Raw genomic sequence first — 26485 nt, 5'->3', positions numbered from 1 at the left:
AGGGTTTAATATGCAGCTCGTGAATCACATATAGAAGGTCATGGCTGGATCAAGTGACATCAGGGACGTTTGAAACAATCTTCAGGTATAAATGTGGTCTGATTGGTCAGTTACATAATATAGCCTGAGTGTCCCACAGTGCAGGAAGATTTGTTGTTTACACACAAACTACTAAACCTTATATATATATATATATATATACAGGTGCTGGTCATAAAATTAGAATATCATGAAAAAGTAGATTGATTTCAGTAATTCCATTTAAAAAGTGAAACTTGTATATTATATTCATACATTACATACAAACTCATATATTTCAGATGTTTATTTTGTTTAATTTTGATGATTACAAATGACAACAAATGAAAATCTCAAATTCATCATATCAGAAAATTAGAATATTGTGAAAAGGTTCAAAATTGATGGCCCCTGGTGCCACACTCTAATCAGCTAATTAACTCAAACCACCCACCTGCAAAAGCCTTTAAATGGTCTTTCAGTCTAGTTCTATAGGCTACACAATCATGGGGAAGACTGCTGACTTGACAGTTGTCCAAAAGACGACCATCGACACCTTGCACAAGGAGGGCAAGACACAAAAGGTCATCGCTAAAGAGGCTGGCTGTTCACAGAGCTCAGTGTCCGAGCACATTAATAGAGAGGCGAAGGGAAGGAAAAGATGTGGTCGAAAAAAGTGTACAAGCAAGAGAGATAACCGCACCCTGGAGAGAATTGTGAAACAAAACCCATTCAAAAATGTGGGGGAGATTCACAAAGAGTGGACTGCAGCTGGAGTGAGTGCTTCAAGAACCAACACACACACACGTATGAAAGACATGGGTTTCTGCTGTCGCATTCCTTGTGTCAAGCCACTCTTGAACCACAGACAGCGTCAGAAGCGTCTTGCCTGGGCTAAAGAGAAACAGGACTGGACTGCTGGTGAGTGGTCCAAAGTCATGTTCTCTGATGAAAGTAAATTTTGCATTTCCTTTGGAAATCAAGGTCCCAGAGTCTGGAGGAAAAGAAGAGAGGCACTTCATCCACGTTGCTTGAAGTCCAGTGTAAAGTTTCCACAGTCAGTGATGGTTTGGGGTGCCATGTCATCTGCTGGTGTTGGTCCATTGTGTTTTCTGAGGTCCAGAGTCAACGCAGCCACATACCAGGAAGTTTTAGAGCACTTCATGCTTCCTGCAGCTGACCAACTTTTTGGAGATGCAGATTTCATTTTCCAACAGGACTTGGCACCTGCACACAGTGCCAAAGCTACCAGTACCTGGTTGAAGGACCATGGTATCCCTGTTCTTAATTGGCCAGCAAACTCTCCTGACCTTAACCCCATAGAAAATCTATGGGGTATTGTGAAGAAGAAGATGCAATACACCAGACCCAACAATTCAGAAGAGCTAAAAGCCACTATTAGAGCAACCTGGGCTATCATAACACCTGAGCAGTGCCACAGACTGATCGACTCCATGCCACGCCGCATTGCTGCAGTAATACAGGCCAAAGGAGGCCCAACTAAATACTGAGTGCTGTACATGCTCATACTTTTCATGTTCATACTTTTCAGTTGGCCAACATTTCTATAAATCCTTTGTTTTTATTGGTCTTCAGTAATATTCTAATTTTCTGATATGATGAATTTGAGATTTTCATTTGTTGTCATTTGTAATCATCAAAATTAAACAAAATAAACATCTGAAATATATGAGTTTGTATGTAATGTATGAATATAATATACAAGTTTCACTTTTTAAATGGAATTACTGAAATCAATCTACTTTTTCATGATATTCTAATTTTATGACCAGCACCTGTATAACTTCAGTTACCTAACCAAAACTAATGTTTAAATAAGCACATGTTAGATGGAAGTTAGCCTAATGAAAGATCAATATTTCTTGGTTTAACATCATGAGATAAGGATTTATGGAGGAGAGAAGCAGTTCCCTACTAAACCAGAGGGTGGTAGCAGTAACTATTGACAGCTTCAGCATCAGTCCAAGTCATTATCTTTTTAGGATCAAATTAGTCTCAGGAAACAACAATGTTAATTATCAAAGCTGCCAGGAAAAGCGATCTAATGCATAATTAAACACCCAAAGCCTCATAGCTTTCAGAGGTGCTTTGAATGTAACCAAACCTCTGTTTGTGCCATGCAAAAAGGAATAAACTCATAGACTGAAAAAAAAATGCAACAAAAAGATTTAATTTCAAAAATTGAATTTCTACTGTTCAAAAAACATACTTTTTTGAACAGTAGAACCCCAACTGACTACATAAACTAATTAGCACAGCAGACCACCAAATGGAGAAGAAATAACAGCTGCTAACAAAGTGCAAAACCAATAGAATGAATCCACTATGATAAAAAAAAAAGATCAGGCACAAAAATGTGTAGAATTTCACACTAAAATTAATATAAGCATTAAGATGTGAATAAATGAGAATGTGCAAAATATTACTTTGGGAGATGAAAATTCTCCAGAATAAAATAAAAACCAAAGTGAGAAATTGAAAACACCAGATCAGTCCCTTGAGGTCTAACTACTCTAACAATTTTCACTTCATGGAAAAATTCTCCCCTGGCATCCAAATACTCCAATGTTTAACATTTTAAATTTACAAACCACCCATAAACACACCAGTGATAAGGTCTGCTTTAATCATTGCCAGCATTTTAGTTTGGTCCTTTGAGCTGCTTCAGTATAAAAAAGACACTTTATTTCAGTCACACTTCCAGTATAAACACAGGAAACATCTCTGGATTCATTAGTCGTCCACTTCTAGCAATTCTATTAACTAAAATATGCAAAATAATTAATGCAAGACTGTATGACATAATTTTTCAACATTACTGATCGAAACATGTTTTAGGGGTTAAAAAAACAGAGGAACAGCTCAGGCAGCAATATACAAGCTTAAAATCTGTTCATTGTGATGAGTGCAACACCTGGCAAAAAATAAATCAACTATATCTTCTTCAGTTCCTCGGACATAAACGGCATCAAGATACATATAGCTTTTTCGTAATTCCTCCAGGGTCCTACAGCTAATCATGAGCCTTGAGAGTTTGCACTGGTGCCTAACATGGAAGGGTTTCCTCAGTCCCTTCGCTTGTTGTTTGCAGCATTTTCCAGTCAATCTGCAGCCTCTCTCTCAGTCTCTCCAAAGCTTCTCCATCCTCTTGGTCCAGAGTCTGAAGCTCCATCAGAGGAGGCGCAGGCCGACCAAGCAGGGCGGAAGCAGTGGGGCCCACATGTGCCTTTTCATTCGTCTGAAACATAAAGAAGATAATTTGCGCATAAAGATTTTTTTATTAAAAATTTGCTCCAATAGTCTCACCTGCATCAGAACCAGAGCGTGTCCCTTTGCAAAGCCCAGCAGCAGACCAATGAGTTGCTGCCACATGCTGTCATTCACTCCGCTTCCAGGTGTGCGAACCAAAAGGACAAGAGTGGGGTCATACTCGTACGCTAGAGGCAGGAGGAGGCCGAGGACCGCCTGGATGAACCCGGCCGTGTTGCTGCATCCCTAAAAGAGGACAAGTAAACTCCACACATCCGTGTTTTTTCTTAAACACTCCTACTAATGTGTTTGTTTCTTTAAAGTCTTCTCACCTTCTTTAAACTGACTGGAATAAAATATTTGTTCTTCTCTTTTTCTTTGTCTTCATCGCTGATTTGTACAAAAAGCATTTTCCTAAAAACAGACAGATCTGTTCAAATGTTTGATTCCTGCTGTGAACTTGTTAAGTAAAACGTCATAAAACTTATAATGAATTTTAAATGTCTATTACCCATCAGTGGTCAAATAATTCAGATCCTTCTCTTTGCCCACACAAACAACCAAAACCCTAAAAGAAAGAAAAGTAAAACAACTAAATCATCAGGCTGGTCTGAAACCTCATCCTTTAAATGGGATTGAACATCCGATTGTGGCTCATAGAGGGAACACATTAAATCAGTAAAAGTTCTAATAATTTGACAAGAACTGGACCTCTAAAGCTCTGCAGACACACTATAGATATCTCTGGTGGATATTGTGGTTATGTTTTTAAGAGCAAACTTTCTAAAGAGAGCCTAGAACAGGGTTTATACAGGAATGAGTAACTCTAATTTAATGCTCTTAGAAATTATTTTAATGCCATCAACAATTACCCATGACTCTGATAAATACACACACACAGACACATATATATAAACTACCATTCAAAAGTTTGGGGTCACATTGAAATGTCCTTATTTTTGAAGGAAAAGCACTGTACTTTTCAATGAAGATAACTTTAAACTAGTCTTAACTTTAAAGAAATAAACTCTATACATTGCTAAAGTGGTAAATGACTATTCTAGCTGCAAATGTCTGGTTTTTGGTGCAATATCTACATAGGTGTATAGAGGCCCATTTCCAGCAACTATCGCGCCAGTGTTCTAATGGTACAATGTGTTTGCTCTTTGGCTCAGAAGGCTAATTGATGATTAGAAAACCTTTGTGCAATCATGTTCACACATCTGAATACAGTTTAGCTCGTTACAGAAGCTACAAAACTGACCTTCCTTTGAGTAGATTAAGTTTCTGGAGCATCACATTTGTGGGGTCAATTAAACCCTCAAAATGGCCAGCAAAAGAGAACTTTCATCAAAAACTCGACAGCCCATTCTTGTTCTTAGAAATAAAGGCTATTCCTTGCGATAAATTGCTAAGAAATTGAAGATTTCCTACAACGGTGTGTACTACTCCCTTCAGAGGACAGCACAAACAGGCTCTAACCAGAGTAGAAAAACAAGTGGGAGGCCACGTTGCACAACTGAGCAAGAAGATAAGTACATTAGAGTCTCTAGTTTGAGAAACAGACTCCTCACATGTCCCCAACTAGCATCTTCATTAAATAGTACCCACAGTAGCCTGTTTCATTTAAAAGTACAGTGCTTTTCCTTAAAAAATAAGGACATTTCAATGTGACCCCAACCTTTTGAACAGCAGTGTATGTATGTATATATATAAAACCATGCCCTAAATTTCTCGTTTTCCAGCCACTTTTGGTGAAATTAGCATTTTCCCATTCTCTAGCTTTTTCCCGCCTCAACTTTCTTTTCCATACATATGGCTTTGCGATCAACCGCAAGCATTTCCGCACAAACACGCGGAACCAGTTATATCTGATATATAGGTCGAAATTGTTTTTATAAATTTTTTTTTTTATTACAGCGTTTTAAATGCCACGATAATCAGATTTAATGAATTTTAATGCCAATTAAGGACTTAATTTAAAAAATATTAATTTACTGACTTTTATTGATTTTTAACGACCTGCAGAAACCCTGTAGAAGAGTAGAGTAGAAGATACGAGGTTTGCCTAAAGTCTGGTAAATACGGCTTTGACTTTACCACAGAGGAATGGGCCATGATGTCTCATTAAAAACCAAAATGATCATGTTCCAAAACGCTGCTGACAGAAATATTTCCATGCAGTAATGTTTAACAGCAGCTGGATTTCTGTACCGGTCGACAAGATCAGAGGGGAGATCCTGGAGGGCACCCATCATGGCTGCAGAGATGTCAGAGATCAGCACCAAGCCGCTTCCAATCTGAAAAGCATTAAAGTTATATCAGCATAAAGCTAACGCTAGCAAGTTAGCAGAGGGAGGACAAAGAAACAAATATTTAGATTTTCACCTCATTGGTCAGCATTTTCTCAATCATGGCATAAAGTCTTGAGACAGTTATGAGAGCATCCTGGTCATCAGCACCATTCCTTAAAGAAACCGCTTAGATCAGTAAAAAGTACCTAATAATACTCATAAAATAAGGTGTGTTACTCTGAGTAATTCTCACTGTAACTTGCTGGCTAAAAGTGGAGGGAGATCTTTGGAGGAGCTGAAGAGTTTCAATCCGTCTGGGCAAGCCACGTCTTCAGGGAGCAGCGACGCACAGCGTACAGGAGGAGAGGGACGCTCTGGAGGCTCAGGCCACTCTTTTATCTCGGCGGCCCTTTCTTCTACTGCCATTTCTGTCCTTCCCTCCTCTTCATTTGCCAATTTAATGCGTTTGGTGCTGATATCTGTTGAAGGTTGATTGGCTGGAGAAGCGAGAAATCCCACGAGTCAAGAAGTAGAAAAGTAATTATCTACACTGGAGAGAAAATTAAGTTTTCTGCACTTTAATTCATTTTTGGCAGAATTTGCTGCACTTTAGTTAGTGTTACAAGGGGGTGAAAACAGGTTTAACATGTAAAAGAGAACATCTGTAAAGTTTCTAAATGAAAATGCTTTTTAATAAGCCAATCTCTGTCATCAACCGATGAGAGATCATGTGTGGAAAACAGGGAAATCTGCACCACTGTAGTGAAGAATGTTCTACCTGCATGTTTCAGGAAGGACCAGTACCGCCTGTGAGCTGATCGGACACACTGCAGGGACTCGAGTGCACTGGAAAACAGCAATAACACAGCTTCTATCAAGTTACAACAACAAACTCCCATGTTTTTAGTCCAAAAAATGGATAAACACAAAGTAAAGCATCATTCTAAAATGGGAGCAAAGTATAACATGCTTTTCTCTTTTTAGCTTGTGATGTGCGGCATGCTTTATAATTAGACCCTTTATTCTGATACCCTTAAACCAACTCTTCCTCTTTTTGAAATAAAACAATGAGGGCTGTTTCTTTGACCCTGTGAAAGTCTTAAGAGTTATTGCTAGCTTATAATGCTTAGCTTTATGAACAAAGAGGGGCGCAGCAGATGGCTAGAACACAAAAGGGTTTTTATTTTGGGTGGCAGCATTATGCTGAGGGCAGGAAAATAATTAAATAAAAGCTGATACCTGTGAAAACTAAACTGTGAGCGAGTTAAATCCCTGGGTGTAGAGATCCTCTACAGTAGTGGTTCCAATCCTGGTCCTCAAGATCTACTCTCCTGCAGGTTTTAGATAACCTGACAACAGCCAGATGCATGTCTCGCTCCGCCCAGCTCCAATCAGAGCTAGGCGGAGCGAGACATGCATCTGGCTGTTGTCAGGTTAGGTTTTAGATGCATCCCTGCTCCAATACAGCTGAATCAAATGATTGGCTTTTTACCAAGCCTTTGCCAAACTTGATGATATGCTGAAAAGGTAATTCAGTCATTGATTAAGGTGTGCTGAAGCAGAGATACATCTAAAATCTGCAGGAGAGTAGATCTTGAGGACCAGGGTTGGATAACCATGCTCTACAGCAGGGGTGGGCAATTCCAGTTCCTGGGGGCCGGTATCATGTGCCTTGGGTTCAACGCACCTAAATCAAGTACTCAGATAATCGGGAGGACTCTGCAGGAACCGACTGCGTACTGAGGAGGTAACTCAGCCATTTGATTCAGGTGTGTTGGACCAAGGATGGATCTAAAAGTTGCAGGATACCGGCCCCCAGGAACTGGAATTGCCCACCCCTGCTCTACAGAAATAAAGTAAACAAATAAAGATTGTTATCATCATACTAATTGTTAGATGATTTCCAGAAACCTTTTGGTTTGGGTCGTGGCAGGTCCATTCTGGTGTTATGTTGATCACAAGCTAAAAAAAATTTAGAAACTCAGGATCATTAAAGCATTTTAATGTGTTAAAATTAGCCAAACAAAGCCACCCTTTACAAGACTTTACAAATGCTTTTAACAGATAATCTACACTTATTTGTTGCTTTGCAAAGAAAACTAGGACAGATATTAGTTTCTAGATATGCAAAGACTGTAGAAACATATCTAAAAAAACACTGCATAATGACTTAGTAGGGGTAAATATAACTGCACACAACACTTCCCATTTCTGTGTGTAAATCATATATCAAACACTCTGCTTTGTCTGACCCGAGTATGCTACCTGATTCTACAAATCTGCAAGCGGCTAGTAGGAGCCTCTACAATGGTGGTTAAAGATGATAAAATAAGAATATAGTAAATTGATAAATACAAGATTTTGTGTTTTTGAAGAATATTTAAAGGTAATTTTCTTAACAGGTCGAATTTAAAGAGGCAGAAATATGATTTTAGATCTAGTAGCTTAGAAAATGTGTGTTCATTTTTTTTCTTTTTTTACATAATCTCCTACAAAAAAAAATGTTCAAGCTTCCTCTTTAAGAAATGTTTCTTTAAGAAAAGAACCTTGAAAGCCTAAACCATGAAATTACTGACTGAAAATGTTATATTTTTAAAAACTATTGAACAACACGTCAATTATAGATCATCTAAATTAGATTATTTAAATTATTTGTGCGCTTTATGATACATAAAACTTTGCTGTACAATTCATGATGGATTGTTTGTTCACTGTGTTTATCTTATTGTATAAATCAGTTTTTTAAGAACAAAAAAATCACCCTGATGATGCAGAGGTCTTAACTCTCAAATGTCATCCACTTGGTGTTAAAGGGCTAAAACTAAAAAAAAAAACCTATGGTTTAATAAAATGGCAAAATAATTTGCAGATATTCAACAAAAGTAATAAGTAGTGTTTTATTTAAAGTTCATGAAATATTTACGTCTCTAAACGACTTTAATTTAGCTGGGCTGTGGGTAAAATGGCTCCTAGAATTTGAAAGGTTGCAGGCCCCTTCTCTGTCCCATAAAGTTAATTAAATCATTGGGGTTTGATGCCACCTTAAAAGGTATTTTGTGATAAAAACCTTTTGCACGGACTCCTAAGGCCTGCAGGCTGAGGCAGTGGGTCTCCAAGCAAAGTCTGAACAGTCTGACACACCGACTGTGGGAGAGAAGTCAGGTTGTATCCTCCCTGAAAAGGAAAAAAGAAAAGATTTAGTGATCAGTAAAAAATAGACACCGCAGGTTACAGCTGCTTCTCTGACCTCCAGCACAGCACATAGCTTTCCCCCAGCAAGGTTCATTAGAAGGTGAGTTAAATGGGAAAAGATGTCTGGAGTGGCGCACATTTCTCCCTGAAAACAAAACAATTAGACGATTTTTCACAAATAGCCTAAAAACGTTCAGCAGGTGTAAGAGACGGGGTAATTCAAAGTGTAAATAAGGGAGCTTTACACAAGAATAATAAAAAACTATATTTTTTTGTTTTGTTTTGGTACCTCTGGGTCACTGATGGCCGAGTCAAAGCCTGCGCACACCAACACCAAGTCTGGGCAAAACTGTGAGCAAGACTCATATCAGCTAAAAGTAGTGATAACACTTCAGTATAAATATAAAAAAGACTTCTAAAAATGTCTCACCTCATAAGCTACCGGCAGAAGAACGTGGCAAAAGATGGACAGATAGTCGCTGTTTTCCATTCCCACCTGGAAAACCATAAAGAGGCCTCTGCTAGAAATGCTATTCATAGATTAAACACAACATCTTTATCTTTAGGTGCGTAGGATAGTGTGTGTGCTTCCAGTCTGACTGCTATTTATATTAAAAACTCCAATAATAATGTCAAATATCCATTAAACATCTTTAACCCAAGGCTAACCTTTTGTGTTTAATCACCTTATTCCAAGGAACGTTTACATTGAAGCCAGCTCCGTTGCCCCTGCCGACGCTGTCATAGTCTGACTCTCTGAGATTAGGCCAGAATTTCTGATGCTCATATCGGTGCCAAGAAAAGTAGAGAACACTGTAAAATACCAAGATAAATATAATAAATAAAACATTAAGCCTGTTAAGCCTGCTACATGTTCTCAGGCTATAACTGCTGTTGAACCTCGGATCATCTTCAAAGCAATACTGCACCCCTTGACCGTGATGAATGTCCCAGTCTACTATCAACACCCTGGAAATGAAACGTTTAAGTTGCTTTAAGTTAATGCAGATCTCATATAAGTTGGAGAAAATGCAGAAAAACAGAAATGAGGAAATACCTTTTGACTCCATGTTTTTGTTTGGCATACTGTGCAGCTATGGCTACATTGTTGAACACACAGAAACCATTGGCAGCGCTGCGCATACTGTGGTGTCCCGGTGGTCTACCAGCAGAAATGGAAAATATGTAATTTTTTTCCTTATATGACAGTATGAACTCATAGTTTCCTACCATTCATTATGGCAATAATCAGGAATAGAGACTGAAAACCTCCTTGCAACAAAGTAGGTGTATGAAACAAATAAATCCTGATAAAATGGACACAGTTCATCATCAGAGCAGGTTTAGAGTTTTACCTGACCAGAGCTATGCCGTTCCTGACCTTCCCTGTCATCACGCTGTCCACCAGCTGCAGAGCGGACCCAGCAGCCAGCTTGGCACAGTGGTAGATATTCTAGAGAAGTAAACAAGCATAAAAAGTGAGCAATGCCACCACGGGAGCACAGAGAAACAAAGGTCATACACAGCTGCTGAGTAGCAGACTAACTGGGTGGAAGTAGACATCGCCGTACTGAAGGGTGAACTCCTTCAAGTCCTCCAGGGTCATGTAGGGAGTCTTTTTCACCGCCTCCAGATACTCCTCACTGTTGGGAAAATTTCCTATTAATGAAGAGCTTATAATCATTAATTATTCCTGAATCCCTTTCTCTGCTTTTCTCCATGATGCCTATATGCTAATAATTTCAAAAAAAAAAAAGAACATTAAAGCTGTTATATATGCAAACAATCAACCTGAGAAGTTTAAAAGGGACTAGAGGTGCTGTGGTGACTAACTGATGAGTTAGTCACCACAAATGAAGCGTCTGATAAGGAGCCCGCTCTACAGCCTTTGGCCACATAGAAGCAATCAGGACTGACCTGTGGGCGAGGAGTATCTCTGCGTCTGAGGCCTCACGAGGAGGTATAGAGACGCAGCGGTCAGACAGACCGCTCCTAACCAAGGCTTCATAACTGACCGTCAGACGCTCAGGAACCTCTATCTTACATGCCGGGCTGCAGGAAGAAGAGTCAGAATCAGAATCAGACATACTTTAATGATTTCAGAGGGAAATTACTTTTGTTACTCGATCCGGATATACAAACCTAAAACATATAATAACTGTAATTATATTGTAAATACATATCAATAGGTTTAAAAAGATTAAAATGCTTCCTCTGCATTTTAAAATGATTTTATTGGGATATTTAAAAAGCTTTAGAGTGGTAAATTTGTTTTTTTTTGCTAAATGGAGAATGACGAGTTAAAGAGCCTCGACCCATTGAAAGTCTTGACAGAAGACAGAAGGCCAGTCTGTTTTTCCTTTTTTTAAAAACTTCAAAACTGAGTCTGGAAATACTTCAAACTAATTATTCAGTTTAAACTAAATGATAAATCGCTATTATATTATTTATTTATACAAATTATAAGAAGAGCAGGCTGTGTACTTTGTACAAACACGATTCCTAGAAACAACTTAGTTAAATAAGGAATTTACTATATTATTCTACTAAAGTCAGTATCAAAATTAAAACTATGTAACCAAACTATACTAATACTATAATTATTAATAGCAAATGAATGAATGCATTATGCATTTAGACAGAAGGATGTTAATAATTGTTTTCTCTCCTTTTTTAAATTTAATATATAAAGATTATGTTTGGCCTTTTTTATGTAAACATGGTTTTATTCAAAGTAATATTTTTTAGTTGGTAGTTAAATTCAGGTTGATATTTTTATGTTCTAAATTCGCATTTATTGTTTTAAAATACGAAAAGAAGGTATGGCGATAGAAAATATAGGAACATTAAAAACAGATTTTGTAAAATTGAATAAAAAACATTTGATAAACTGGATCAACCATAGATATCCATAATGAAGGCCTTTATCTATGGGATGAACAGTTGTGTCCGGGTGTCCCTTTCTAAATTGCTGTACAGGAAACATGTCCCCGTATAATCTGTACCCACCCCCAGAGACCGTAGCTAACAAACCGCTTCTAAACAAGAGTAAGCTTAAAAAATATATTTCCAACTTACTCAACCCAGAGCAGTTTGTATTTGGTCATTTCCTCATCATAAATCAGTGCCGTCCCCATTGCGAAAGATAAAGACGTAGAAAGCAATAAAAATATGGAACGCTCCTGTTGTTTTTTTTAAATAGTCTCTTCGGTCCAACAGCGCGATTCCGAAACTAATTTAGACTACCTCATAGTGATATGTAAGACCATAGACATTAGTGTAAGACGGTCCTAACTTTATTATGAATGTGTCGCGGAAGACTGGAAGTAAATAGAAAACAAAGTAGCCCATGTGAGAAAGTGGTACTTCAACGATGCATGGTGGCCATCTAGTGGACGGAGGGTGGTACTTCCCCATGCTGATTGACTACTTCCCCAGATGAACATGTTTCTATTTCTTTGCATGGTTTTAGAGATAAAAGAATTTCAATCATAGTTTACATTTGAAGGATTTCAAATTGCAGCCTTTGTTTTTATCCAATACATTTCAATTACAATACATCTAATTGACAAAAAGACAACCGAAAAATTATCTTTAGAGTGCTAATGTGGACCTTTTCCAAAAATCACCTTAATATAAGCAGCAATTCATTTATTAATAGGGAACAGAGAAAATTAACCAATATATAAGTAGATTACATAAAACATGTCGGACATTTTCCTTAATTAGGTTTAATGAAAATGTGGCTTACATAGGACAACAAGGCTACAATAATCCAAGAAACTAGTAGTAGTTATGTCTTTTTTCCAGGTCTTAATCTCCCTGAGGGAATCAGTCCCATAGATTTACGTCTGTCATCTAAAAAGTATTTATACATGTTTTTAAATAGGCTGTTTTTCTGCCTCCATCCATACACATGGATATACATGCCAAGATGTGGGAAGTAACTAATTACATTTACTTGAGTAACATTTTGAAAAAAAACAATACTTTTAGGAGTAGTTTTAATGTGCCGTACTTCTTACTTTTACTTAAGTAATATTCATATAAAGTATCACTGCTACTACTTGAGTAAAATGTCTGACTACTCTGTTCTCTGTCAGTAATTTGAACTAGGTAATTTGACCAGGTAAACAGTAGATATTATCAGTGGAGTTCTTTGCCCTGTCCTAACATATATGCATATCTCACTGAAGGGATCGGTTTTCTACATTTTATGTGGCAAACAGAAATCGGCAAAAGTATTTCCTCTGCATTAATTTGTTTTATTTGTTGTATTCTTTATGCATTTGAGTCTGTAAAATACCAGAAGCTTTACATAAAGTCTGTCTGTCTACATAATTTCTAAACACTGAATCAGATATTAGTATCTATTACTCAGTACTCAAGTAGCCTTTTTACCAAGTACTTTTTTACTTTAACTTGAGTTAAAAAAAAAGTTCAAGTATTACTACTCTAACTTAAGTACAATTTTTGAGTAGTCTACTGACCTCTCTATATGTTACCAAGGAATGGTTTATAAATACTATCATTTCATTTATATCGTTGTGAAGTTTAATTATTTTTTTTCCCTTTTCTTTCTATTACTCTAATACTCACTTTTAATTATTGTTTTACACTAAAATTTTTTTAGTTTTCTTCTGAAATCTGAAGTTTTTTAAGAGTTCTGTAACTTGTTTTTTTTAACGGATTTTAAACAGATTTCTTTTAAAATTTTTGTATTGTATTTGAAAAGTTATGTAAGAAATGAACAAAGAAGAATTTAATATAATTTTACTTTTTATTATTGTTGTAATTAAAGTCAATAAAAAAGTTTAAACAGTCCAAGACAAACCAACAAATACAGAGTACATTAGGAATGTACAACATATCATATAACATGAGAAGCTCTAGCCTGACCAAAGATAATGTCTTTATAAAGTAATTTAGAAAACAGATCTATTTTCCTGTGGGAAATATATCCATTGTACCACTGGGAATATAAAAATCGGAACATTTCCATTTTCAGAGTTTAAAAAAAGCTTACACAGACAGAGGGAATGTTTAGACAGCAAATATTATTCAGTTTCCCATATTTTAAATCAGCCTTTGTTTGGTTTTTGATTTTGATATAAATAGTACATTGTTGTTTTTCCTCTGTCCGTGTGACCAGCTCCTCATAACCTGTCTTCTTCTTCCTCCTCATCTTCTGTCCTTCCCTCTGTGTCCTCCAGGGTCCTTGTTGGAACATTTGAGCTCCTGTCCAATCTTTCCTTTACTTCTGTCTTCCCATTCCCCTCATCTTCTTCTCTGCATACCCTGCACCACATGAGCAGGGTTGCTCTGCATCTTCCCCTGAAGGAAGGGTCACAGGCGGCGTAAAGCAGTGGGTTAAGGCAGGAGTTCAGGTACGCCAAACAGGTGACGTATGGGTGAGCAGCCAGCAGAGCCTGGTCTAAAGAGCACGAGTAGGGGATTAAGTCAAACTCCATTAGGACAGAGATAGTTTTGTTGACGTGAAGTGGCAACCAGCACAGGAAGAAGGCCATCACTAGAGTGATAATGACTCTTAGGAGTCTGCGCTGGTGCCTGCGGTCAGGACGAGGGCCATGTCCGAAGTGCCTGCTGAGGAGCCGAGCCAGTGAGCAGTAGCAGATGAGCAGGATGACGAGTGGCAGGAGGAAGCCAATTAAAGTTGACTTTAAGCTCAATACAGCAGCCCACCACATCTCAGCGCTGTCTTTCTCAGCCTCGTCAAGCTCTGCTCCAACAAGCATGGAGTAATCCATCTGGCAGGAAAGGACAAAAGATCCTGGGTCATCCCTAGACTTTGGGTCGAGCTCCACTTCCCTGACAGAACGCAACAACCCAGGCAGTGCCAGGATCCCTGCTAATGTCCACACTGCTATGAGTATCCACAAAGTCCTATTAGGACACCTCTGCAAGGGATAGTGGCCTGAGTGACGGCGTCCCGTCAAGACCCAGTACCTCTCCACACTGAGCATACTAAGGCTAAATATGCTGGCGTACATGTTGAGAGCTGTGAGGAAGCTGCTTATCTGGCAAAGGGGTTGTCCGAAAGGCCAGTGGTAGCCCATTGCTGTGTAGGCAGCCCAGAAGGGCAGAGTTACTAGAAAGCAAAGGTCAGCTAAAGCCAGACTGGCAATCAGAGAGTCTGTCAGGGAGCGAGAAGGCCGAGGGATGGAGGGAGGGAGCGAGGAAGAGCTGAAGGCATGAGAGGAAGGCCTGTAGCTTTGTCCTGATGGGTTCCCTCTGTCTGACACATGGTGAGTTCTGGAAGCATCATGATGAGTAGCTCTGAAAGAACAGCACAGCTTTCCTATTGCAATACGCCGTTTGTCTCTTATCCTGATTCCTCTCGCATTGGTTCGATGCAAGTACACCCAGAGCACCAAGCTGTTACCAAGGCAACCCACCAGGAAGGACAACAAGTAGACTGACGGGATAATGTAGAAGGAGGGAGACCAGTCACTGTAGTCGCAGTGGAACATAGGGGGTGTAGGGCTGACAGGGTAGGGAAAGGCTGACATCTTTCTTTTAAAAATATTCCGGCATTGTGATTTAGCACGACACAGAGACTGGGTCCATCACCCGTCCGCTTTTCTCTCCTCCTGGTGTTGAACTGGTTTGTCTGAAAATTTTGTAAAAACAGTGACATTTTACAGGTTTTAATGCTCTTTGTCCTGTGACATTCAGGTGTATAAAGTTCCTTGTAAAGTTTTCAAACCCTTGAACTGGTTCACATTTGGACCTAACATAATATTTCAAGTTATCCTACTTTTACCTTATAAGACAGACCAACACAAAGTAGAGCAAAGCAGGAAGAAAACAATAAATGATTTTGTAATCTCTGCAAATAAAAACCTTTAAAGACTGGTCTTCATTTTGTCCTTTCAACTCATGATCCTAAATAAACCCCTGAGCAACAGACATACCCCATTTGTCACCTTTTTGGAGAAGACAATTTAGAAAAGTGAGTGGATCATTCTAAATTTAGACCTTAAGGCACTTACAATACAAATCTGCACTACTCAAATGCAAGCCAAAAATGTAAAATACAAAGACCTCTTATCGGACGAAACTAAAACTAAAGATTTTAACTTAACGTGCAAAACACAGTTTGTAATTTTGCACAAAACCCTCCCTATAACCGCAGGGACACATTTTGTTGAATTCATCTTTTTCAAGAGGGACAGGTAAGCTACAATGGTTAGGGTAACTGTGATGTGGATAAAATACAGGACAATACAGACTTAAAACATGCAAAAGACTGGAAATGAATTAAAACTAAGGGGCAAATTTACCTTCCGTCAGGGTCATTGATGAAATGGTGTATAAAATATGAATCTGCCAGAAACGCCTAGTCAAAGAACAGAAACGATCCAGTTGAATCTGCAGCACTTTCCATCCACTCTGACTGGTCATAAACTATTTAGCAAAGGAGAATGGACATTTAAGATTCCAGATGTCCGAAGCAGACATAATATATACCTCCAATTGTCTGAATAAAAATAGTATGTTATATATATATATTATTATTTTTTTATTCCTTTTCCTCAAATTATATTGTTATGCTTTACTCTCTGTTGGTGTGTCCCATAAAATCCTAAGATGAAATCTAATACTAAAGTTTATGCTTGGGAAATCAAGACAAAAGAAATGGGTGTGAATACTTTTGCAAGGCAATATTTCAAATCAAGAAAGGAAATGCTGAGACATTAAAACATGGAATACACTGAGGTTGAACTTACCTTGACCAGCTTGGATACTATCCTTGCACAGATGCTGAAAACGTGTCTATCATTGCAGTGTAAAAGAAAAACCTTTGATTCAGTCATCTAAGGCTACCTGGAAGTGGAACGGCTACATTCTGCCTCTGCAGCTTGAAAGGGCATCCTTTCATATGTCTGAGTATATATGAGGGTATCCTCCTTTGACAGAAAATGGGAAAAATACACAGAGAAAGCCCTCCTTTTTCACAACTCCAATAGGACCACCCCAGGAGAGTTACAAGACCTAAAAACATCCATTCCCCCAAAACAAACACCTCCTGTAAGGAACAACAGCCCAGTTGGGAGCACACATCGACAGACAAACCAACTCCTGGCCCTTAAACAGCCCATAAAGTAGCCAAATACAACAACCAACAATTAGAGAAATTACTTTACTGCCCTGACATTCAGAGCCTGATCCCAAACATCTAGCAGAAAATGGATGACCTAAAACCAGTGAATGCACAGGAAAGGCCCATAAATAACTGATACAACATTCCCAAAGAAATGTTGCTTTAAAAAAGGGAGAAAACTTCAGTACTGTTAACTGAATTCTAACTGTAGTTTATTTACTGTTATATTAGCTTATTCTGAATAATTTCTTTTGACATATCAGGAAAAATAACATTTGAACACTCCTTAAAAATATTACTATTACTTTTTATCAACACATTGATCTGTTTTACCTTCCAGAAGCATGTTCACTATTATTATCATTATTTTTTATTTCCTGCAAATACAGGAAAATGTTCTAATGTGGAGATATTTGGAGGTAATAGAAGTAAAGGTATATAGAAAGAAAAATTAAATATCCACATAAAAATTCCTATTTTAGTGGGCTAAAAATAAAACAAACTCTAACAATTAAACAATTTGTAGGAAAGTTAACTTTTAGACAGTATTATGTAAGGAAACCACTGGCCTGACCATAAGATCTAATAAAAGAAAAGGGGAAGTTTCTAGATATTGTTCCTACTCTGATTTAACCAGGAATGTAATCTAAAGAGTTTGGCATCTGAAACTGGGCGTTGAAATGGATCTGAGGGCACAGTGAGGTCAGTAAATGACCAGGATGTTCGGGTGGTAAACAGGAAGTTTGTTTCCACAGAGGTCATACTGCAAGCAGCCTGTCGTTATGGGAACAGATGTTCCTAAGAAACATTCCCCGGCCTTTTCGCCTGGACGAAAAACACAGACAAACAGCTTATAGTTGAAAAAAAGGATATGGAGGGTGGAGTTAATACAAGCAATACCTCAGAAAGAAATCTGCAGGCCAAGGTTAAGGATGGGAATCAAGAACATGTTGGTTTTTATTTGGGTGAAATACAAATAATTCTAATCCTTAACAGCTTGCAAATTAAACATGACATTCCTGTTAACATTTAGATTTTACATTAGATATTGGAAAACTTTGTAGAGCCCTTCATGACTTGGTTAGGGTCTGGATGTAACTTTTTATGATCCATTTATAAATATCTTCAGGGTAAAGATTCGACTGGCTGTTAAGAATAAACTAGTTTGTGAATGATAAAAGTGTTTGACTTAACCCTTTTTAAGGAGGCGATTGTTTCAATGAGGCATAGAGAATAATCAAATTCGTGCTATTTTGTACTCTTGTACAAATATTACAAAAAGATTACCATCTGATAGTTAAGCTCATACACCTGATTAGGAAATAATGTGCAATAAGTATTTCCAATCTTATGCAGATCCTGATGAATTGCTCTGCTCTTTGTTTTAAACATTTATATATTTTACCTGCTTGGTTTGCAAATGGAATAATGTGATAAATTAAAGACCCCTACATATCAGATCAGAATTTTAATAATATCAAGCTTAATCCTAATTTTTCAGTACCTGAAGTTCAGAATTTAACAAAATTTTAACATGCTATATGCCATTAGTATTTCAGGCACTAGACTCAGTCATAAAATTTACCATCAAGAAATATAAAACAACGCAAAGTCTAGTTAGGAGCAAGTCCTTCACTAAGCAGGACTCCTTTTGATGTATCAGGGTAGTAGCTCCAAATTATCGAATTGATGGATCCCCCACTAGTTGAGACCCTACTATTTGCTAGTTGTTATTTTCGCTCTTATAAGGTATCAATATTGAATCTCATTTTATCCTATTTTTATCAACAAACCATAATACATGCTTACAGTAATTTTATACCTGCATTGACTGTTGAGATTTGCCACAGTCACATTACACAGTGACTTTGAGGGTACTTGGCTCCCTACTGCTTTCCCAGTTAGAATTACCAATTCAAAACCATTCCTATTGCATTTCTACAGGGAAAATTAGGAAGTGCACCCTTATACCAAAGTGGAAAACTAGACTTATCCAATTCTTAACTTTAATCTGTTTGCAGTTCAAGTTTAAAAAAATATTTGTATTCATTTATGCATGCAAACACTATGAAAAATGTTCATTAACATGCATCACATCAGGTTTCTTTTATGCGAAGCAAAGCCATAACAAAGTTTAATCTTCTTTTCACTATATTCTGGAAGCCATGTTGGATTTTTAATTTGGGGCTGCCTACCAAGCTTGGATTTTCCCGGTGGGAATACGAACTTCGGGGGTATTAATTTGTATTTCTGACTAGGAAATAACCGAGAATCCAAAAAAAAAATCAAAGAAAACAAATTAGAGTTAAACCAGGGAGATTTGGTTATTACAACTCTTTCTTTCTTTGATACACAAGGATAGCAATATATTTTGTCTCCCATTTTTGCTTGCAAACACTGAGGGAAGATGTTGAGGCAAGTTTTTTACTGATTTAGTGAAAAAAAAAAGGATTTCAATAAATAGTTTATAAAAGACATTTCTCCAGTTTTTGATACCCAGCAGCCATATGGGATAGTGAAAACTCAAGCATCATTTGGAATTCTGAATTCAGTGGTCATTGGTTTTGTAATTCCTAATGGAAACCTGGGAAATCCCTCTTTGGGGTACAAACTATCTTTACGATGTAGTGTTACTGTGCATATTTATTCTTCTCGGCCTCCTTCTGGGTTGCTGTGGGGCCTCCAAACAGCTGCCTAATTTGTTTATTTGCTTAACTTGCCTAATTTGCTGAAAAGAATTGTTTCAAACTTACTTATAAATTTAAGATGTTGAAAACATGTTTAAAAACAATATAGTATTTCTTTAGCAGAGCTCTATACCTTAATTTTCTCCAGATGTTTTAAGATAAGAGCATAAAGGGAGTTTTTAACAAAATTGATCATTGTTATTCTGTTTAAAGGCTGCTTCAGTAACTTCAGCAACAAGGGAAAGATTATATATTTTAGACTCTACTGTCCTGTTAAAGTAGCTGTTGAAACAGCGAGAGAGTTTCTAGGCACGTGAATAAAATAAGATAAGGATTTGCATGTTATATCTGAAATAGTATAATGTACGGAGCAAGGTGAGGAGTGAGGGAGCCGTTCATTTGGAGAGGGGACTGTATGCTCCAGCTTTCATCATGTCTGTCTCTAAAACAGAGCAGAACCTTCTGTATCTTTTCATTATCGCGTTGGTGGGAGCAGAGGTCCAGGAGAGCATCTCCCCCGAGTGTAAGAAGTTCTTGTACATGGGGACCATGCCAAGAGGGCTGGAGGAGCAGCCTTTAAAAAAGATCTGTCAGTACTATGCGGGCAAGCCACGGTTCTTCACCCTCTATGACACCTTCAGCCACATCCCTGTTTACTCTGCGTATACTTTCAAGCGCTCGGATGGCTCCAAAGTGGTTGACGTCCCCTGGATGTATGAGCCGCAGGTAGGAACACTTGTTGTCCAAAGTTTAATGGCGCACTGTTTTTTGTTGTTGTTTTATTCTGACACTATTTATCCTAACAGCTTTCTTTAGTGTCTGGATCCAGAGAGATGGAGACGCTCCCTTCTGAACACGTTTACAAGAGTTTTGAAGATTCTCAGGCTGTGCTTGACGACTACTCCGACTCCGTGATCTTCGAGCGAGGTCAGTTGAACCCAGACGAGCACCAGGCCGATCAGGATGACAAAGCAGCTACCTACACTCTGACCAACGTGGTCCCCACGGTCCGAGAGTTCAACATCGGTCCTTGGAAAATGCACCAACACACCATACGTAAGAGGCTGAACAACTACTGCCGTGGAAACGCTTATGTGGTCACGGGGATCACCACCTCAGGCCACACCATTCGCCGCAATAACATCAACCGGCTGGGCATCCCTACCTATCTCTGGTCGGCCTACTGCTGCGTGGATTTTGATCACAACGCTCCATACACGGAGCGCACCAAGTTCCCTGCATTTGCAGCTTATGGGCTCAATGACAGGGAGAATAACAGGGTCCAGGAGATGACAGTGCAGCACCTGGAGGAGTTTCTGAAGAGGGTAACATATGTCAGCAGCTCCTTCCAGATCTTCTACGATAACTGTGTGCCTTCCAATACTGCCATTGATCACCTGCATTTGGCTTAAGAAAAGTAGATGAGTTATAAAAGTAGACAGTCTTTACCTTTCAATTTTAGCATTTTGATTTTCTCACATTACTAAAGTAACATATTTCACTTTGTACCAAGCATGCCTTGTCAGAAGCATTAGTAACAACAACAGATAGTTGCAGATCACAGCTCTTTACCTAAACTGATATTTTTTTGTGATGGTTTTCCATGATTTGGTTATACACATTACTCATCAACTCAACCTAACCAATTTTACTCTCTGCTCACATTATCTGTTCTTTTTTTTTAATCATATCTAGCTGACATGTGAATGTGAAGGCCTTTTGTTCAGCCATCACAGATTAGACTTGTGTTTTACATTTTCTGTCCCAGCGGCTTTAACTGGAGTAGCTGCTCCTCCACAGCAGCTAAGTCATAGAAATATGTTAATTTTGACGGGTAAGGATTTGTTCTTGGTTCTAAGTGATTGTTCTGAATTTGTGGGAGACAGCAAGTGCTGCTGTTATGTTCTAATTTGAATAAATTGAAATTCAACATGAAATGCAGATATTTTTTATTCATTTTTAATTTAGTTCCTGGTTGAATTTTAGTACATTAAATACTGAAAAAGAGTAAAAACAGAGGAACCTTTGAATTGAGAGATTGAATCACATTTAAGGTGCTAAACCTAAGGAAATTGTAAAATTATTTCACAAAAATTAATGGTTTAAGAAAGGAGAAGTGTCATCTAAATACCTTCCTATCTAGAAGTACCTTCTAAATATTAAATATACTTGATGTACTTGTTTACTTTACCTATTTAGGAACTTTCCTGTAATATTTACTAACCTTATGAAGACAGAGAGGCCTTATGGAGATCAAAGTCTGCTCCTAAGGCAGGGGACCCACTTTTTAATATTATGGGGTCAATTTGGAGTTATGGTCTCCTTAGTAACTTAGCTTTAAATTCAGAAACTATCGAACTATCAAACATGTTTGATTTTCTCCCGACCATCGTAGGACAATTGCTCAGCGCGCGTGCACAAAGAAGGATTCTTCTTTTTATTCTTCCTCTCAGATGTAAACACAGCAGCGTGGCAGGGATGCAATCAGTAAAATGCAGTTCTTTCTGTAAAATTGCGAGACCGTAGTAGCCACGTTTGCTCAGCCATGTCTTTGTCCAAATACGTAATTGCCTTTTATTTTTATTGTGCTTTCAGCACAAAGTTGCACAGATTGCCAAGGCAGCATGTTTTACTATAGTGAGCTTAATATTCCCCTTCTATTTGTTTGGATCCTGGATAGAGGAGTCAGAGCAACTCCATCTAACTGCGGAGTTGAGTCCGGGCAAGTAGATCGCATCAGAGCATTGGGCCAAACATAAATCGTGAGCTGTAAGCTTACACTGTACGACTAAACCCTGCGGGGGGGATGGTAGGGGTGGCCATTGATTGGCTAAGGATGGCCATGGCCATGGCCCCCCATCTAGCTCCGCCCGTGCGCTTAATCCCCAAGAACCGAGACATTTTAATTCTTGTTCTCGCAACGGATGACGTCATACTGATCTACCCGGACAGATCGCCTGAGCAGAATTAATATTTTTCTTGGGGTTTTCAGAAAAACATTGTTTTTCTCCCATTGGTCAGAATTTGGAGGGGCGTTGCTAGTGGAGCCGGAAGTGATTCCCTGTTTTTGTTCCGGATGTTCCACACATTTCAGCAGGTGACCTGTGTAACATGGATAGTTTTGAGGAGCGGCTTGCTGAGGCGGTGAGAAAGTATGAGAATTTATACAACACGTCTTCCAAGTCGTATAAAGACCTGCAAATGGTCAACAACTCATGGAAAGAGGTAGCTCTGGCTGTGGATGCAGAGGAGGAGGTCTGTCGGAAGAGATGGAGATACCTCCGTGACAGATTCGCTAAGGCTAAACGCCGGGTGAGCAAAAAGAGGAGCGCTGATCCTGCGGGGAGGAAATCGGTCCCTGCGCTCTTCACGTCCCTGCTGTGGCTCGACAAACACGTAAAACATCGCGAGACGACGACCAACATGTTGCAAACTGAGGTAAATTCTAATGCATACCCTAATCTGTGAGTGGGTTAAAAAAATACACTATATGGCCAATATTTTTGCAGTATTCGATTGTAAAAGGGCTGTGATGAAGGTATGGTAATGCAATGCTCATCAGTCCCTGCAGCTGCTGCTCTCCCTACAGCCAATAGGAGCCCTTCATTCTGATCACTGATGGGCAGAACAGCTGAAACTGTTTTTTTGTTTATCTGCAGTGTTATGCCGATTATAAAATTAGAAGAATTTTCTATTGAGCAGAGGCTTAGCCAGAAAAATTTGATAGGGGTGCCCAGTCAAAAAACCAATGTACACTGAGTGGTGACCGAAAACGGATAGGCACCAGAACCTCAGGGTCAATCTAAACTGGAACGAGCACAACATACAGATTTTCTAATTATGACTAACTATACTTTCCTACAGCCTTTTGATTACTAATAGATGCATATATTTAAATATCCATTCTGTCTAAATACAAGGTTTAGTGGACAACATGTCTGGGGCCAACTTCTATTATCAAAAATTGTTCTGCATAAAAATATTTACATGGACTAATATCTACATTAAGTTATTATTAAAGTAGTTGCTTATCTATGATTTCACTGAAGACTCCAAGATGACTTGCACAGACACATTATTTTCTCTTTCGCCCCCAGAAATCAAACCTGAAAGTATTTTATCCACTTTACCTTTTATCTAGAAAGCACTGATCTTTAAATATATGCTTCTATTTGTTAGCAACGGCTGTAGGAAAGTATAGGCTGTCTTATCTTTGGCTTGAGTCTGAGGTTCTGGCACCTATCCACTTTCGGCCACCCCTCTGTGTACATTGGTTATTCCCTGGCCACCCTTATAAAAACTTTCTGGCTGCGCCTCTGCCTGGGTGCTCCAATGCTTTCATTTTCTGGCACCACACCTTCTTCCTGTACTAAAGGGGGCGAGGGTCTTCTTATGTATTTTATTGGCGGATGGCAACCAATTTAAGGTGCATTTACCGCCACCTACCAGACTGGAGTGTGGTCATCAATGATGTCAGAGGGAAGTTAATACATATCTCAATGGTATGCACGAATCTGCAGATTTATCAATCAATATCCATACAAACTCACATATAAATGAGTATGTGTATATGCACATGCATACCAACACTTATAATCTTACTTTCACAGAGTTTATACAGGAATGAATAACTGAAATTGAATGCTCTTTTAATGCTCTTAGAAGTAATTCTATTTCCTAGATTACTTGGATGGTTAGACCTAGGTAGGACATGAGGGCTGCCTGCAAAGTTTTGTATATATCCCCAAATTTTGTCTTCTTACACTCTGGTCAGAGGGCTATCCATTATCTTTATTGCTTGGTTTTCAGCCCTCATTTAAACCTTTAACTATGAAAACTGTCCAAGTGATTTCAGTGGAGGCAGAGTCCAATACACTAGCAGAAGCATGTAAAGAAAGGATGATCAGAGAAAATGTTATATTATAGCAGGGTGTGAGTACTTGTATGCCGAATATGTTTAAATGTAAACCCAACAAAACATGCAGGTGAAGGGCCACTAATGTTTCCCGTTACTATAATCATCTTCAGTATGCACTGAAATTATGCTACAATTATTGTTCTTTGTCTATTTTTAGAAGAGAAGGAAGGCAGTTGTTAATGCCATCCCCACGCCACAGAACGTCCCGTCCTGTAACGCCGGTCCTCCTGCTGTCTTTCCCGAGTCCATTAGGCCCGTTTCCATGACACTCCAGAGTAACAACTCCACCATGAGATCGGCTTCTGGGATTCCAAGTCGAGGAAGAGAGCAGGGACCGGAAGAAAGCAACAACCAGGTGGATGAACGTTCCCAGCAGTTCCTGGTCCTGCAGCAGCAGCTGAGACCAGAAGGTGATAAAGAACGGGACGCGTTTGCAGAATGGCTCCGGTCAGCCATGAACAACTTTGAGCACACCATCTGGAGGAGGTGTCAGCGTGAGCTGACAGACGTCATCTACAGATTTATCGCCGAGAACGATGCACTGAGGGATGGCGGCCAGGGAAGGTTGCAAATTGAGGAAATAGAATACAAGTGGCAGCCAAAATAAGAGGAACAAGCTCTCCATTTGTGAAGAACTTTAGTACTTCCTTTATAACCACCCTTATGTTAGGACATTTTCTCTTATATTTTGGTTTGAATAAGTAGGGAACACTGAGCACCTTTCCAGATGTTTTCTTGTTCTGATATCTAGAAGATAAAGCCATTAAAGTGCCCTTTGTATTAAAGAAATATTTGATTTATGACATCACGGCTTGGGTTTTAAGTCACATTAACGGTATCAAAGGTCACAAGCTGTTCTTCATCATGTGAGACCGACATGGGCTGGTTAGAGATTTAGTAGTATGACAACATAAGTTTTAAATGTAAAACAAAACTGAAATTAAACACTTAAAGGGGAACACCATTTTTTTTTTTTTTTTTTACATTGGCCCCTTGATTTTACATTATTACATCATGTTGTACTCACCCATAAGAGTTTTGTGTCATTTGGAGCTGTTCTGAAGATATTCGGTTTTGTAATAAGTAATGTCTTCCTATCGCCTTGAACCCTACGGACCCACCGGCGGGTCCAGCTGCTACATGACCTCGTAATTTTACCAAACCCCCAGTATTGATGTAAAAAACATATTTGGCACAGTTTGGTGACATTTATGGATAAATGTGCCAAACTGGCCCCTCCGCCTAAGAAATTTCTCACTAATACCATTCTAAAATAATTATGATTCATCTGATTGAGTCCAAATTTGGTATATTTTTACACAACATTTAGATTTGAAAGTCTGTACTACTTTTTTGTGCTATAAATAATATTTTGGTAGTGTTTTGCAATGTTTATTTCAAAGAAAATTTTGGCGAGGTTCAAAAAATGCAAAATATTTTGTATTTTGTCCCTAATATTTCAGGCAGGGTCAAAGCTACAATGGTGCTGACACCAGAAAACCATTCATGACATCTTACCTTTACAGACGTACCAAAAGTTTCTTCTTAAATCTAATAGCTTTGAGGCTATAAGTTATTTACTTTTGTGTGTTTTTGTCAGGCAGAAATTTATTTATACCCCCTTAGGGTGTAAAGGCCCATTCATACCTCACGTAAAAGACGGATACGGATACGTGTGGAGTGTTTCATACGTTCGAACCGTCGATTTCGTCCGTACTTTGACACGAAAATTGGGAGCTTACGCTTACGGACGAAACGGATCAATACGGAGCAATACTACCGGAAACGGTGGGGGCGCTATTGAGTTTTTAGTACAAAATGTCAACAGAATCAGGTCTTGGACCATCGCCATGTTTTGATCAATGACGAATCATTGGCGCCCAGCACTGCCACCTAGAGGAAATATGGGTTATTGCGCACCTCAACGGACGGAGGTATGAAGGAGTCAACGGATAGAACGTACGGACAGAAATACGGACGT

General features: G+C 38.7%; 4 protein-coding genes across 4 annotated transcripts; 2 read left to right on the top strand and 2 right to left on the bottom strand.

Moving 5' to 3' along the window:
• Window positions 1-3037: 3037 nt before the first annotated feature.
• hdac10 (histone deacetylase 10) lies at window positions 3038-12120 on the bottom strand. Its single transcript, XM_038280450.1, has 19 exons — window positions 11853-12120; window positions 10692-10826; window positions 10321-10417; window positions 10130-10227; window positions 9832-9936; window positions 9675-9743; window positions 9461-9587; window positions 9205-9270; window positions 9064-9123; window positions 8830-8919; window positions 8650-8756; window positions 6361-6428; window positions 5836-6079; window positions 5677-5755; window positions 5503-5588; window positions 3800-3856; window positions 3621-3702; window positions 3346-3534; window positions 3038-3277 (listed from the first exon to the last, which is right to left on the bottom strand). The coding sequence occupies exons 1-19, from the start codon at window positions 11909-11911 to the stop codon at window positions 3086-3088; spliced, it is 2010 nt and encodes a 669-aa protein (XP_038136378.1). The 5' UTR covers window positions 11912-12120; the 3' UTR covers window positions 3038-3085.
• A 1451-nt stretch (window positions 12121-13571) lies between these two features.
• Window positions 13572-16660, bottom strand: aplnr2 (apelin receptor 2). Its single transcript, XM_038280434.1, has 2 exons — window positions 16526-16660; window positions 13572-15405 (listed from the first exon to the last, which is right to left on the bottom strand). Exon 2 carries the CDS (start codon window positions 15302-15304, stop codon window positions 13931-13933), a length of 1374 nt encoding a protein of 457 aa, XP_038136362.1. The 5' UTR covers window positions 15305-15405; window positions 16526-16660; the 3' UTR covers window positions 13572-13930.
• Window positions 16661-19961: 3301 nt separating this feature from the next.
• Window positions 19962-21523, top strand: LOC119780363 (endonuclease domain-containing 1 protein-like). Its single transcript, XM_038280385.1, has 2 exons — window positions 19962-20312; window positions 20393-21523. Exons 1-2 carry the CDS (start codon window positions 20019-20021, stop codon window positions 20996-20998), a joined length of 900 nt encoding a protein of 299 aa, XP_038136313.1. The 5' UTR covers window positions 19962-20018; the 3' UTR covers window positions 20999-21523.
• A 1000-nt stretch (window positions 21524-22523) lies between these two features.
• On the top strand, window positions 22524-25312 carry LOC119780358. Its single transcript, XM_038280381.1, has 2 exons — window positions 22524-23024; window positions 24662-25312. Exons 1-2 carry the CDS (start codon window positions 22698-22700, stop codon window positions 25109-25111), a joined length of 777 nt encoding a protein of 258 aa, XP_038136309.1. The 5' UTR covers window positions 22524-22697; the 3' UTR covers window positions 25112-25312.
• Window positions 25313-26485: the final 1173 nt, after the last annotated feature.

The sequence above is a fragment of the Cyprinodon tularosa genome, unplaced genomic scaffold, assembly GCF_016077235.1.
Source record: "Cyprinodon tularosa strain WSP-4 unplaced genomic scaffold, ASM1607723v1 ctg16, whole genome shotgun sequence".
NCBI lineage: Eukaryota > Metazoa > Chordata > Actinopteri > Cyprinodontiformes > Cyprinodontidae > Cyprinodon > Cyprinodon tularosa.
Note: the sequence above shows the minus strand (reverse complement) of the source record. Positions and strands in the feature narration are given on the sequence as shown.